The following is a 13873-nucleotide window of genomic DNA, read 5'->3' on the forward strand; positions in this document are numbered from 1 at the left end:
GCTCTGTGCTCCGGAGGAGAGAGGACAGTGTGAAGGGGCGGGAAGACACACATATACAAACACACCACACACACACAAAGTGGGAGTCCACAGCTATTTGTGAGGACCAAAAAGAAGGATCGTTTCTATTTAGAGGTGAGTGCAGGGTTATGTGTAAAGCTCTGTTTTGGTTTGAAATTGCAGTACTCGGGAAACTATCATCTTTAAAGGTCTGGAATCGATAAAACATGTTAAATAAAATCAGTTACACCCAAGACAGTCAGGACTTCAGCACAGCAAAGCCTCAATGTGTGCATCCTGCTCAGAATAACAAAAAATGGGTCACAGAGAGGCAGCCATCAGATTCTATAAAAGATAACCAATCAGTGATGTCAAGTTAGTTCAGGCTGGCTGGTTATGGCAAATTTGGGTTATAGGTGGAGGCTTGTTTGTGTTTGTGTGTGGACAGCACAGGGAAAGAAATCCAGCTCTCAGGGGGCCAGACCTGTTCAGTTTTTGGTCCATGGTAAGCCTAATTTACTTTGAGGCATATAGGAGTTTAATGGAAGCTATGTTCAGCCTTGCAGAAGAGCATGGCCTTTGGGTTTGAAATACATATTGATTTATGAGAATGTGTCTGTACGAGTGGACGGTGAGCTTCACCAGTTAAACATCTCTTATCTCAGCAGTAGCCTGACAGTACTTTGTTTGGTAATGCCTATATGAGTGAGATTTAGATACTCAAGTAATCATTTGACCAATACAAAATCTTGCAAAAATCCAGTTTTCCACATTTAGGGAGTAATGAATTCTTAAAAAAAAAAAAATGGCAAAAAAGAAAAGAAAACATTTAAATTGGCAGCATTCACACTGAATTATTAAGGATTATTCATAAGACTACAAAAGTGACTTATCCCCATGGGTGGGAGAAAATGTCAGGGTTTGAGTTGGATTAAAAAGTAGTGGAAAGAAATGTGACTTAAATACTGCAATAACTTATTCAAACTTTTAAATGCTCACAGAAGGCATCAGCCAGACATAAAGAAACAAGTAATTATGGAATAATCAGGCCATGCCTGGGTTATTTTTCTTTTTAACTTTAAGTTGTACAACATCCTCTAATCTATGGCCACGTGGAGTGAGCTGCTACCTTCAACAACAGTCAAATTAAAGAAAAGCTTAGTAGATTGTGATTGGGCAGTGTTAAAAGGTGGCACACTGAAAGCCAGATGACTAAAACCACCTGACCACAACAAACTCAATTAACCAGCCCAGCATGAACCTTGGAGCTAAAAATGGGCATATATGTCAGCTCCAATTAGTCTGAAGAAGCAGACAGAAAGTTCATGCAGCCGTTTAAACACCTTTTAATTTCCCAAATAAAGAGCCGGGAGTTTGGATTGGGTCGGCATCTCTCTAACACGGATGTTACAGCTCCCCTAAGTAGGTCTTATACAGTAAAATACTTTTATTCCTTATACTAATATTCCAAGACTAGTGCAGTTAGGTGTACGTAAATGTGCTCTAGGCTAATAATTCAGGTCACTGATAATGAGGCCGAGACTCATAAGCCCTCATATTGTATATGGTCTCATTAGACATTTAGACATTTTTTTGCAAACAATAAAATATGTTGTACTGTAACAAAATGCAATATTCCTCAAACTACTTTCATTTGTCTAAGTGTAAGAGTATCATGATAATTGTGTGTTCACAAAAACCCTGATATTTAAAAATTGTCAAGTGTCAGTATTCTGTCCATGATGCATTTATGATAATACTTATGATAATACTTTCAATACTTGAAATGTGCAATTCACTTGTATTTTTATTTTTATTCCTATTTATTCTATTTATCCCCTTCGTATATTTTATTTATATTGTCTCTGTATTTATATATGTGTGTGTGTGTGTGTGTGTGTGTGTGTGTGTGTGTGTGTGTGTGTGTGTGTGTGTGTGTGTGTGTGTGTGTGTGTGTATATATATATATAATATTCTGTAACTCTGTAACTTCTGTCGGTGCTGTGCTTTTTTGGAAATCGAATTTCCCAGAGGAACCCACCCGAGGGATTAATAAAGTTCTATCTAATCTAATCTAATCTAATCTAATATCAAAAATAAGTGTGCACAGCTTTAGTTACTGCACATTCATTTAATTTGCCTGAAGTCAAAATATTGTGATGTCCCTTTATAACGCATTTACACCAAATAGGGAACACAGCCTCATTGCTTTTAGGCTACAATGAGTGCTCACACTTACACAGCTGGTCGTCAACAATGGTGATGTCAGAGTGGCTACCTCTGTCTTGTATACATATTTATTATGTCCCTTGTAGCCCCATTTACATTCTGTTTTTTCTTCTGGGTTTTGTAATATTTAGTTTTGCAATTCCTTTGTTTCCCACAGTCAGACCACGGATCTCTGACCTGTGTTTTGTCTCCGTGCCTAACTTTGATCCCTGTGTCAAGTCGGCAAGTCCTAGTCACAGTCTTATGTTGTGTTTCCTGTTTTATTGCCTTAGTCCCTGGTCGAGTGTCCGTTGTGTCGAGTCTAAATTCCCTTGTCTCATTATTCATGATGTCGCCCCTTGAGTGTACTGCTCAGTTCCCCTGTCGTTGTTCTCAAGTGTTTGTCAAGGGTTTGTCATGTTCAGTAAGTTTTGTACTTTGCCTATTGCTAGTTTGTTCATCAGCTCAATAAAGGGCTCGCTTTTTGCTTTTGTTTGTTTGTACAAAATATCCCATAAACCCCGAGCGATCATTTTAAACTTAATGACTTTTTTCTAGATTGAACAACCCCAGACATGGGTTGAATGACAATGGCAAATGATCCTAAGGGTTTCTTGGATTTTTAACATACTTTTCAAGTAAATCTGGTGAAAAAAAGGAACTGTAAAAGTCCTGAAATTTAGTTATGAGGACTAAACTTCTAAAATCAATACCTAAAAATGAAAAAAAAAAAAACCCACAAGCTTTCAACATCAGATAAACTTAACAGAAGTTTTCACCTAATCATTTCCCGAGGTCCATGAGATGAACTGATAGGTCTAGGTGAGACAGAATAAACTAAAGTCGCTGTAATTGCACAATGGGAATCATCCATTACCTCTCCTAGATCAAATATAACAGGCTGTTTTCTGCCTTTAATGTTTTCAGTATCAGCTAAACCCCAATCTCTCTGCATGTTAGTTTTCAATGTGGCTTCCAAATTCTCTCTAATTATCTGGCCTGAGTTTGTTGCTCTACAGCCTGCTCATCTCCATCTGCAGTCAGCACCTGACATTTGTAGAACATATGCATGACCAAAAGATGATCTTACAGCCATTGTCCATGACATTAAAAAATAACTGAGTGAGAAATGGCCTTTTTTTAATGGTGAGCTAGTCATACTTAGACTGTTGTCCTGTGGTTACATCACAGACGGCCTTATCCAGACTCTATCCAGGTAAAGCATCGAGAGTGTTGGAAGCACCTTGCCTCAAACAATTAATGCACCTGCTGATTCTGCTTCCAGCCAGGAATAGAACAACATTCAAAAATCCTAATCAAGTGCGAAGTCTCAGCTTCGCACATTTAATGACTGTTTTTGCAGATTGCACTTGCTGACAGGTACACTGAGTTCTGGATGAGGTCTTGCAATGATCAGTGTATACCTTTTGTTTGTAATATTTCTAAACATTTAAGCACAGCTGCTTTGGCTCTGTACAAAGTGGCAACCTAGAGAAAGAGCCAACATTGTTAACGGATGGGCGAGCCCCTCTTGAAACCAGCTCTTTGCCATATTGTGGTTTTGAAATCAAATGTTATGAGTCAGCGTTGAGTCTGACTATGAAACTGAGGACACTACAAAGTAATGGTAGTTGTAGTGACCTGTCAGTCAAACGAAGCCACGCCCTAACACACACCCTGCCCTGTCATCCACTTTCCTCTAAACTGGAGCAACATAAAAACAAACATCATGCTGCATTAAATAAGACGTGTGATAAAGACCATCAATTCATTGCAAAAGTGTTAATTGAGGTCGTAAATCAAGTGAGTCAGTAGAGTCAGCTCATTGCAGTTCATTTTCTCCGGGATTTTTACACAGTCACACATCCATTTGTAAACAGTGATCTCCCCTATTCATCATTTATGCTATTTTCTATTTTAAAATCAGGAAATTTCCCTTTCCAACCCTTGGGACTATGTCCGTATACCTCATAGAGTCCGACTGGTCGTGACAGATTGCCACCACTTCCTGAGCCTAGTTCTACTGAATGTTTCTTCCTGTTAAGAGAGTTTTTCCTTCCCACTGTCCTTGCTTATAGGGCGTTATCTGATTGTTGAGGTTTTCTCTTTACTTTTGTACAGTCTTTACCTTACAATATAAAATGATTTGGCGGCATATGAATAAAACTGAATTGAATACAGTTCCTACTTCTGCTGATTGTGATCTGGAGAATCTGCATACTTGGTCAACACCTCGTGCTCCGTCAAGTTCGAACAGCTGTTCTTATGCAGTTTTCACAGTGTGGTGGAAAGCACTATGGGGGCGACCGTGGCTCAGGGGGTTGAGAAGCTCATCTTGTAACCGGAAGGTTACCGGTTCGATCCCCAGCTCTTTCTGTCTCGGTCGTTGTGTCCTTGGGCAAGACACTTCACCTACTGGTGTTGGCCAGAGGGGCCGATGGTGCGATATGGCAGCCTTGCTTCTGTCAGTCTGCCCCTGGGCAGCTGTGGCTACAACTGTAGCTGCCTCCACCAGTGTGTGAATGTGAGAGTGACTGAATAGTGGAATTGTAAAGTGCTTTGAGGGTCTCATAAAAGCGCTATATAAATGCAATCCATTATTATCATTATTATCACGAGGTAGCTGCCACTGCAGTATGTTGTTGCCATTGTGGTGCACCCAGGTGTAGTTTGTGTTAAATAACACGCAGACAAGGGTCAGAGTTTTCTTGAATGTTGTACACTTCATGGGGGCTTTTAATGTTGTGGCCAATAGGCTGACAGTGCTTAGTTGTGAGCATGTGACAAAGCAGAATTTAGCTTTTGAAGAACTGCAGTGGTGCTAACTTAGCTGAAGACTCAAGTCTTGTTTTAGGCAGTTTCCAGGAGCCATGATGTAGGGTCATGCAGAATGAAGGGCCTAATTCATCATCAGCCATTGTTCAGTTCGAGTGCAATATCAGCTTTATACAGTCGCCAAGGGTGTGATCCATGAAGTTTGTATTAAAAAAAGAGGATGGTGATTTAGAGAGTGTTATTTCAAACTCCTCGCCGTACCTGCATGACAAATGAGCTTTATTATCGGGGAACTTTTTTATTATCCCTTGAACCTCCTCTGAATTAATTTTAGATCTTATTCTCCATTTCTTTTAATATTAAGTCTTTGGAAATTAAAATTGGTCATAAAATCTGAACTGAATTTGAAGTCTAAATGCTTCAGAGAAGCTTTCGGGAATGCAAAAAGTTGTGTTCTGAGATTCCTTGTTAACCTTAATCAAAATACTTCTATTACACAATTTTGCTTTTAATCCTTAAAGCTGCAAGTGTTTTTTTTTTTGTGATAGTTTTTTTTTTGCTTGAAGTTGTCAGTGGATCTGGTTCTACAGAATTGCAATATACTCGTGCCTTGTGCCACAAATAGAGCTGAAATTACCAGAGTGTGAAGAAGCCTTGGCTGCTCCCTAATTACTGTCTCCTCATTCTCCCTTTCTCTTAATTCGCCAGAGTCTTGCTGGCTGCACGAGCCTCCTCACACCTCTGTTCACCCTGCAGAACTTTATTTTAAACTCAAGCACACAGCCCAAACTCTCAAACAGCCTAAAAATCAAACACTGCATAAAATGAAGTTATGAGTAGGGATAACTTTAGAACTCATGGTTAATGGTTCAACTAAAAGGTTCTCCTTTCCCCATTTTTTTTTTTTTTTGCAAGGGAAAAAAATAATTCATTATTATTTAGATAAATCACCATCCTTGAACATTTGATGTGATGTAACAGATACAAATCAGCCAATAGCATTGGTAAATGTCATCTTATGTGCTGATAGACTGATGGCTGTCCACACGGCAGATATCAAACTTACTCATCCCACTCTTTGTAATGCCACATGGCTCTGTTTGGATGCTTAGGAAACTCTTTCATTCTCAAACAGGATTAAGTCTTTGACACCTAACCCCAGCAACAGCCACACACACACAGCTCTGACATTCACATCAGGTGTTTGCTGATTGGTGCTGCCTGTCAGACAGTGCTGCAGATGTGTTATGATTTGATGTGTTAGGCGCTGGTTCAGATTGATGTCAGTCAAGTCACCTTTATTTAAGCAGTCCAAATGTAGGGTTTTCCAGTTATGTTATACAGTGTCCTACAGCCTTATCTATGTAGTATCAGAGTGTATTTGTACTTCTATAGTGGTGGAAGCAGAAGCTATTATTTATTCATCATGTTACAGTTACAGGAGTAAAATGCTGTTGGGAGGTGAGTAATTCTTGTCATTTTTATTCAGTGTTATTTCCCCGGGCATCTCAGTGCTTCCCACCGTCGGGCCCCTCCACAGTCATGTGCAAACATTTGAGTGTTCATTAGACAATAGCAAAGCCTATAATTAAACATCTTCTAAACAAATTTGTTGTCATTTGCTTTAGATGATACGATTCCTACCAACCACCTATCTTACAAAAGGATACAACCAGTGTAACTGATGTAATCACACAGCTCACCATTGTAGCTGAAAGAAGCAGTCAGTGGTTGTAGTGGAAGGAGAACGTGCGGGCTTCCAAGTAACCTGTGCACCACGCGACACACACTCTGATCATTCTGCGGTGAGCTTACCTCAGCTCACAGAATCATTCTGTGATCGGCAGAGAGCGTCTTGTGACAAATGGATGAAACAACCTATAAACCCAGAATACACAATTAATGATGTGTCACACTAATGGGATCATTGCGGTCAGCATCTAGAAGTCTTCTCCAGCTCACTCAAGTACTGTGCTATACTGACGGGGATTGTCCGCACATTTTCCCCCCATACTTTTCTCTTCCCAGCATTTTGGTACAAGTTAATATTTCTTTCATCTGACCAGAGACTTTTTTCTGTTTCCCCCAAAACTGCCCAGGCTCTTTTAGTTTTTTTTTTTTTTTTAATTTAACATCAACACTTATTAAAATAATCAATTTCAATTTTGAGTCATTAGTTAAAAAATAAGACTTGCGTAATAAGTCCACTGTTATCACTTTCTAAAATTAGACTCATCTGTACAAACAGTCTTTTTTTTTTAAGTTATCATCAACAATGAGCATAAACTAATTAGCAGTACTTGCTTGTTACTAAAGGCTCAGGTTTTTCCTCTGAATCTTTATTCAACAACACAAGCGTAAACACAGCAAACAGCTGTTTGCTGTAAAACATTTGCAGGTAGAAACTGAAATCTGCCCGAGGAAGGAGCAGCTTACTTGCTACACAAAGATAATCAAATTAATAATGCTCCAAGTGATAATCAAGTAATTACCGTTGTAGTAGTAATAATAAAAATGCATATGCAGGAGAAAATTGTTAATTATTAGTACACAGTCCTTTATTAGTACATAGTGCACTGAAAATGTAGGACTCAGCTCAGAGGAAACAGTTACTAATAAATGTATTGTAAAGAAGTCTCCTATAAAAACGCCGTCAGTTTTACAGAGGCTGGCTTTAAACAAAATTTTCCATCCATTTGCTTCGATTTATGGTCGTCTGATCTGCTGTCTGACGTCCGTCTCACGTTTTTCTCATGATCTCAGGAGTGAAACTGGATTAAATGAAAACTCTAAAATATGAAGGATTTACAATGCTCAAATACAGTAAAACAAGATGAAGGTGTACTGAAACTAAAGAGGACAATTACATCTACAGGGTGTAAAGGATCAGTTTTAATTGAAACCACACAGGGATTTCCAGAGACCTGGTTTGAACTGGCATCTTCAAGTAGGACAATGTGGAATATTAGACAACTGCCTTGGAGTTTTGTAAACTGCATCTGTGGAGGCAGAGGATCATTGTAGTCCTTACATTGACTGTCACTGTTCAGTTTTGCATGTGTTACCCACTACTGCCATCTTGTGCCCAGTTTTCACCAGTTTAATTTCTGAAAGCAGTCAGATGGCCATCTGCTCTGTAGAGTGTAGCTTCACAGTGTGCAGAAAGGAAAAAAAACAAAACATCTATAGAAAGTTTGGAAAGATCATCTTAGGAGGAACCTTAAATCTCTCCAACTTGAAGATTTGGGGAAAGTTTAACATTTCTAAGAGGTCCAAAATAGCAATAAATGCACAAAAAAAGAAAATGATAGTATTGCACATAATATTGTTAAAGTTGGCTTGAAAGTCCACAACATGGGGTTAGTTTCTGTTAAAACCACTTAACCACTAAGTAAAAGTGTAAATAATAAGAGTGTTATGTGAAGGAAAAGGAGAGGAGGAGGTCCAGTCTGAGGGAGTTGAGGAAGAAATGACTATAAATAGTAAATAAAGGGACCCTTAAGGTGAAGTGCTGCCAAATCAATAAAATGAAGAACTCTGTTTCCTCCTGGAGGAGTCTCCAGGTAAGGAGGGTTTGTTGGGCTACCGTGGGCACACCAGTGTACACCTCTGCAGAGATCTCAGATAGTCTTCCACCTCAGATCAATTCCTTCTGGTTTGTCATTTATTACTCAGAGGATGAAGCAAACGTAGCAACAATGGCATCCTAACCTTGATTCTTCTCCCCAGTTTATCACTGGCGATGAACTATTGCCCTCTTGTAGCCAAATGTCATATCGTAGCCTGGTTCCCACAGGCCAGCTGATAGCTTGAACACAGCAATGAAGCAGGTTAGCATTCCACTTTTTAAGAAGATGAAAAATTAAGGATGTCCAGGAAAAAAATAAAAAATAAAATATTGAGTTATCAAACTTATTTGTAAAAACCAAAGACACATTTAGAGGTAGTTTGTTTGCTTGAATAAATCAGCCTACAGATATATTAATAGTAAAAAATAATATATAGTATGTAAGAATACAGAACCAAGAAAATCACACACAGATGGTTGTTTTTGACAGATGGCATTTATTCTGACCAGGCATCTGACATTAGAATCGCTACAGAGTCCGCCATTGGGGAATGGCTCCTAAAACAGGAGGGGGTGCGTCATGGGTACAGGGAAGAAGAAGGGCATAACAAACAAAACAAAGAAAAGAAACTAACCAAAGGCCACTAAACGTGACCTGCCACCTGTATGAAGGATAAGCTCAGTCCAAAGCATTACTGATGCACTCGTCAGTCTTTGTGCCATTCACGGTCCTCTGGGCTCTAGTGTGAGACTACGTTCAGATCGGTGGTCCCACAAAACTAACATTCAGTCAGATTAGTTTTTCGTTTTGAACAGACATTGTTTACATACATTTCATATGTAGTTGAATAATTCCTACAGCTGCTGTTTCACCAAACATTCATAAATGACAGCACAATCATGACAGGCAGGTCAGTTAAACTGCAGAGACCACGAGTGCCTCCAGGAAGGCCCCACGAAGATCAGAACAGAGACAGATGTTGAGTCAATAGTCAGGAAAATAACACTGGTTGCGTCAGAAGGCCTCTCCTCTCAACAACAAAGAGATAGCGTTACACTTATATACACACATACACAACTACGGTACTGAGTGGACCTCACCTGGAGCCCACGACAAGAAGCCCTCTTATAGGGTTGGGAAGGTGAACGTGTCTTAGCAGCATGGGAATTAGACCACAACTTAGCAGTGTAGGTTTAGTGAGTGTTACCAGCATGTGTGAAGAGTGAAGATATATTTGTGCACACAATGAAACATGGACAACAAGTGCAGACTTATATCAGTGCTCAACCTGCTCACATTTAAGGATTAAGTGAATCTCAGAGACTAATTGTGTTGATTTTTGTTTGGTTTTTTTACATGTGCTCAGCGGTTAAAGGTATATGAGATCCTATGATAAAGTTCCACCAATTAAAAAACAAAAACTGCACCAGGCAAATTCTTCATCAATTAATTTTCTTACATTTATGCCTTTGGAAAATTTAGATTCCCCAATTTCATTCATCGTGCATGTCTTTAAGCTGTGGGAGGGTGCAGAAACCCAGAAACAATCCACACAGGAACAGGGACACAGAGGCCTCGGTCAGCTTCCAGATTCCTGTGAGGGGCCTGTGTTAACCACTGTACCACTTACCAGATAAATTCAAGATTTTTACTGTATTTGCTCAATTGTCCCTCATAGGTCTTCAAATGGCTGTCATTATTATAAAACCTTTCCTGACCACTTGCACACCTGTGGTGCACTGCCTCCACTATGTCAAAATCTTAGCATTATAAGCTTTAAACCTTGTGAGTATGGGAGTTGTTGAGTTGTTGAGCAAAGATTCTTTAAGTTTGGTTCATTTCTACTCAATCTTGGTCCTCAGACCCTTCAGGATGTACAGCCTGACCCCCAGAAGATGAATTCTTGGCGCGCACAGCCCAGTGAATGCAGAATAAAACTACCCTACAGACGTCCAGTAGATGCACCTATTGTATAAATTTCAAAATCCTTGTCAACTAGATTTCAACTCATCTGAGATTTTTAGTAGCTACACGTATGGTATCAATTTGAAATCCTATGTCATCTTGTTCTGAAGTTATAATGGCTGTCCATGGTGCCCCTCTGACAGGGTGACAACAGTACCCCATCCGCCTTTTATGACTGAAGGGTAATGATGATCATGCTTCTTAACTTGACACTGAAGACTCCTTCACTAAACTGCTGTTCAAGCTCTGGGTTGTATCTGAAAACCCAGGTACTCTGGATTCCTCCCACAGTCAAAAGACATGCAGTGTATAAAGCAAGTGAGCTTATTTCCCTAAATGTCAAACTTTAGCTACTCTAAAGTGTGTTCTGTTTACAAGTCCAGCTGAGGACAGCAATAAGAACACGTTACACATTTTTGGTCACTGATCTAAAGCTGCTGCAGAAACTGAAGGGAGCACAGAAGCTAGAGCAGGATGTTAAGGGGTAGAATGATTTCTTTCTCACACAGCCACTTTTCTTGCTCTTGGAAACAGGACTGATGGAATAACACTTCTGTTTCAAGTGCAGAGAAACAATCTCAACAAAGTAGAGAAGTGGGTTGTGAAGACCAGCTACCAACCCATTAGCTCTGCTGCACGTATGTATTTCTGTACTCTGACAACAAAACACCACTTCCTTTTTTGGCAGGGTTGCCTGTGTTGTATCGTTGCACTGTGCTGCGTGTAAGCCGAGCTGCACTGATAGTGTCTACTGTGTGTTCACCACATCCTATAGTATCTTGTGAATATAAGTTCTTATAACAATGACAATAATGACAAACCGTCTAAAGCGCAAGAAGAGAGAAATAGAAGTCATTAACAATACAGTTAACTAAATCCTGATTAGCAAAATCCTCTAAGCATACAGAGTCAAAGAAAAGAACTAATGCGTTAGCTTCCACTGTGATGAGATTACCGTTTCCTGTTGGCTCAGTCATGAACGTCACATGATATGGAAGGTGCGTCGTTTAGGCTTGATAGTTAAGGGGTCAAAGTGCAGGGCAGGAGTGCCTTTACGTCCTTCTAGAGTCAAACCAGGCAAGTGGTACCGTGTTCAGTTACTTGCAACCTCGTCTACACTGTCAACCACTTCCAAGGTGCCATCCAGTCCACCACGTGCACGCCAGATCTTCACAGTCCGATCACTGCAAGACACAAAGACACAAAAGTTATAATATATTCCATATCCTCTTAATGTCTTTACATTTTCACTGATTTGAAGACTTTTTACTTGGAATTTACGTATAAAATTACCAATATGTATATGTAATTTGCTGATCACATACATAAATACGTGTAGAGGGGTGCCAAATTAAAGGGGAAAGCCAATATAAGGTATTTCAGTGAACTCCTGATCCATTATGAGCCACTAGAAAGGCTCACTGAAACTACTGGTTGGATGGAAATCTGTCATCTAGGAAAAGAACACTCCGATCAGAAAGAAATGTTTCATCAGAGGACAAAAGATCACCCAGAAGAGAAAATGTGTGTGAATTTGCAGCAACCCTTTCCTAAGGCCAGCTCTCTCACAGCATGAAACATGAGCTGGAGGGGTTTTTAACATTTGTGTGTTACCTAGGGCGATCGTGGCTCAAGAGTTGAGAGTTCGCCTTGTAATCGGAAAGTTCGAGCCCCGGCTCGGACAGTCTCGGTCGTTGTGTCGTTGGGAAAGACACTTCACCTACCGCCTAATTGTGTTGGCCAGAAGGGCCGATGGCGCGATATGGCAGCCTCGCTTCTGTCAGTGCGCCCCAGGGCAGCTGTGGCTACAACTGTAGCTTGCCTCCACCAGTGTGTGAATGTGTGTGTGAATGGGTGGACGACTGGATGTGTAAAGCACTTTGGGGTCCCTAGGCGGGACTAGTAAAAGCGCTATACAAATACAGGCCATTTACCATTACCATTTACCTAAAGATTGCACTACAGTTTTGTCATACTATGATTTAACAGAACAAAGACCAATGAAGCATTTCTCTCCAGTTTGACTTCTGTTCTTGGTTGTCTTAGCAGACCAGACCAAACCTAATATAAACTAATACAGCCAAGAAGAAAAAATTTAACAGCCAATTCACTGATAGTTTAAGGGGGGGGGGGAAAGAGCAAAATAAGGGTTATCATCAACATAAAGCCTCATCTCCCTCCCTCGAAACAATAATGGTACATGACATTTGTATTCATTTTTCCTTGTACAACTCTGAATCCATCTCACTCCCTAAAGTGTCACTCAGTCATCAAAACTCTGGGAAACCCTGCTTTATAAGGACAAGTGGATCTAAACTCTGCTGGCAGAATGTCGCTCGCAGCGTAACAGACCCAATGGAACCCACTCACCACAGGGTCAATGCTCATGTTTTTACTTTAATTTGTTACCCATGTGTATATGAGCCTCAGGTGAAGTTGTTTTCCCTCATATCCAGAGAGACACAAACAAACAGTTGTTTGTCTCCCTCTCTGGAGACAAACAGAGAGCCTAAGCATGTGTGTCAGTGTGTGTGGAAAACTCACTCTGAGGCGGTGAACAGGTGGCTGCTGTTGGCAGAGATGCTGTTGATGGGGCTCTCGTGACCCTTGAGCTCCCCCAGTGTCCCTAGAGTGTCTGTGTGCCACAGCTTGAGCACCCCGCCTCTGCATCCACTCAGCAAGGTTGGTGATCCGGGGACGACACCAAGTGCACAAACCCAGTCACGGTGAGCATTTGGGACTTGCTGAGCACAGAGATGTATAGCAGTATGGTTAATAGTGAGAATGTCATGAATGGTTGATGTTTTTGTAACTTACTGAAAGATTATGATCATAATGATGCAATCGCTACAGTAACTTGAGGGTATCATATGGAAAGACATCTTTTTCTTAATGTACAGTCATGTGAAAACTGTACTTTTACTTTACTATCGGCCATTATGTGACAAAGAATGTGACAGAAAGGGCAGTTTTCTGCACATTGATTTACAGCAGGTTTTCCAGGAGAAAAATCTCTGGAAAGACAATAATGGTGATAAAAAAAGAGGAAATAAAAATATTTTAGGCTACTTTTGACAGTTATAAAATCAAAATGAAAAAAAAAAAATCTATATTGCATCAAATGGAACAAACATCTGAATGTCTCCTATCCATATTTCTTTTTGCATTGATCATCCAGTACCTGCAGTAGGTCTTTACGGTCTAGGTCCCACTTTTTGATGCCATTGTCTCGGGAGCCGCTGAAGAAAATGTCCCCTTGGATTACCAGAGACTCGATACCGTCGTAATGTGGTGGTTCAAAGTTGTGTGTAGGGCTGATGCTTCCCAGAGAGCCTTCAGTCACGTCAAACAGCTGC

At 40.3% G+C, this 13873-nt stretch overlaps 1 protein-coding gene across 7 annotated transcripts in view; it reads right to left on the bottom strand.

Annotated features, from left to right (window-relative positions):
• Positions 1-9028: 9028 nt before the first annotated feature.
• The window catches only part of kif21a (kinesin family member 21A), a 57222-nt gene continuing 52377 nt past the window's right edge, over positions 9029-13873 (bottom strand). For all 7 annotated transcript variants that reach the window (XM_085282985.1, XM_085282984.1, XM_085282983.1 and 4 more), the window contains 3 exons: positions 13699-13869; positions 13062-13261; positions 9029-11701 (listed from right to left, as the gene is read on the bottom strand). In XM_085282985.1, coding sequence (XP_085139111.1) covers positions 11611-11701; positions 13062-13261; positions 13699-13869 — 462 coding nt within the window. In that variant the 3' untranslated portion in view covers positions 9029-11610. The remainder of the gene's footprint in view (positions 11702-13061; positions 13262-13698; positions 13870-13873) is intronic.

Source organism: Mchenga conophoros, linkage group LG7 (assembly GCF_057382185.1).
Source record: "Mchenga conophoros isolate Kocher_MC1m ecotype Shallow Benthic linkage group LG7, M_conophoros_male_GT1.1, whole genome shotgun sequence".
Taxonomy (NCBI): domain Eukaryota; kingdom Metazoa; phylum Chordata; class Actinopteri; order Cichliformes; family Cichlidae; genus Mchenga; species Mchenga conophoros.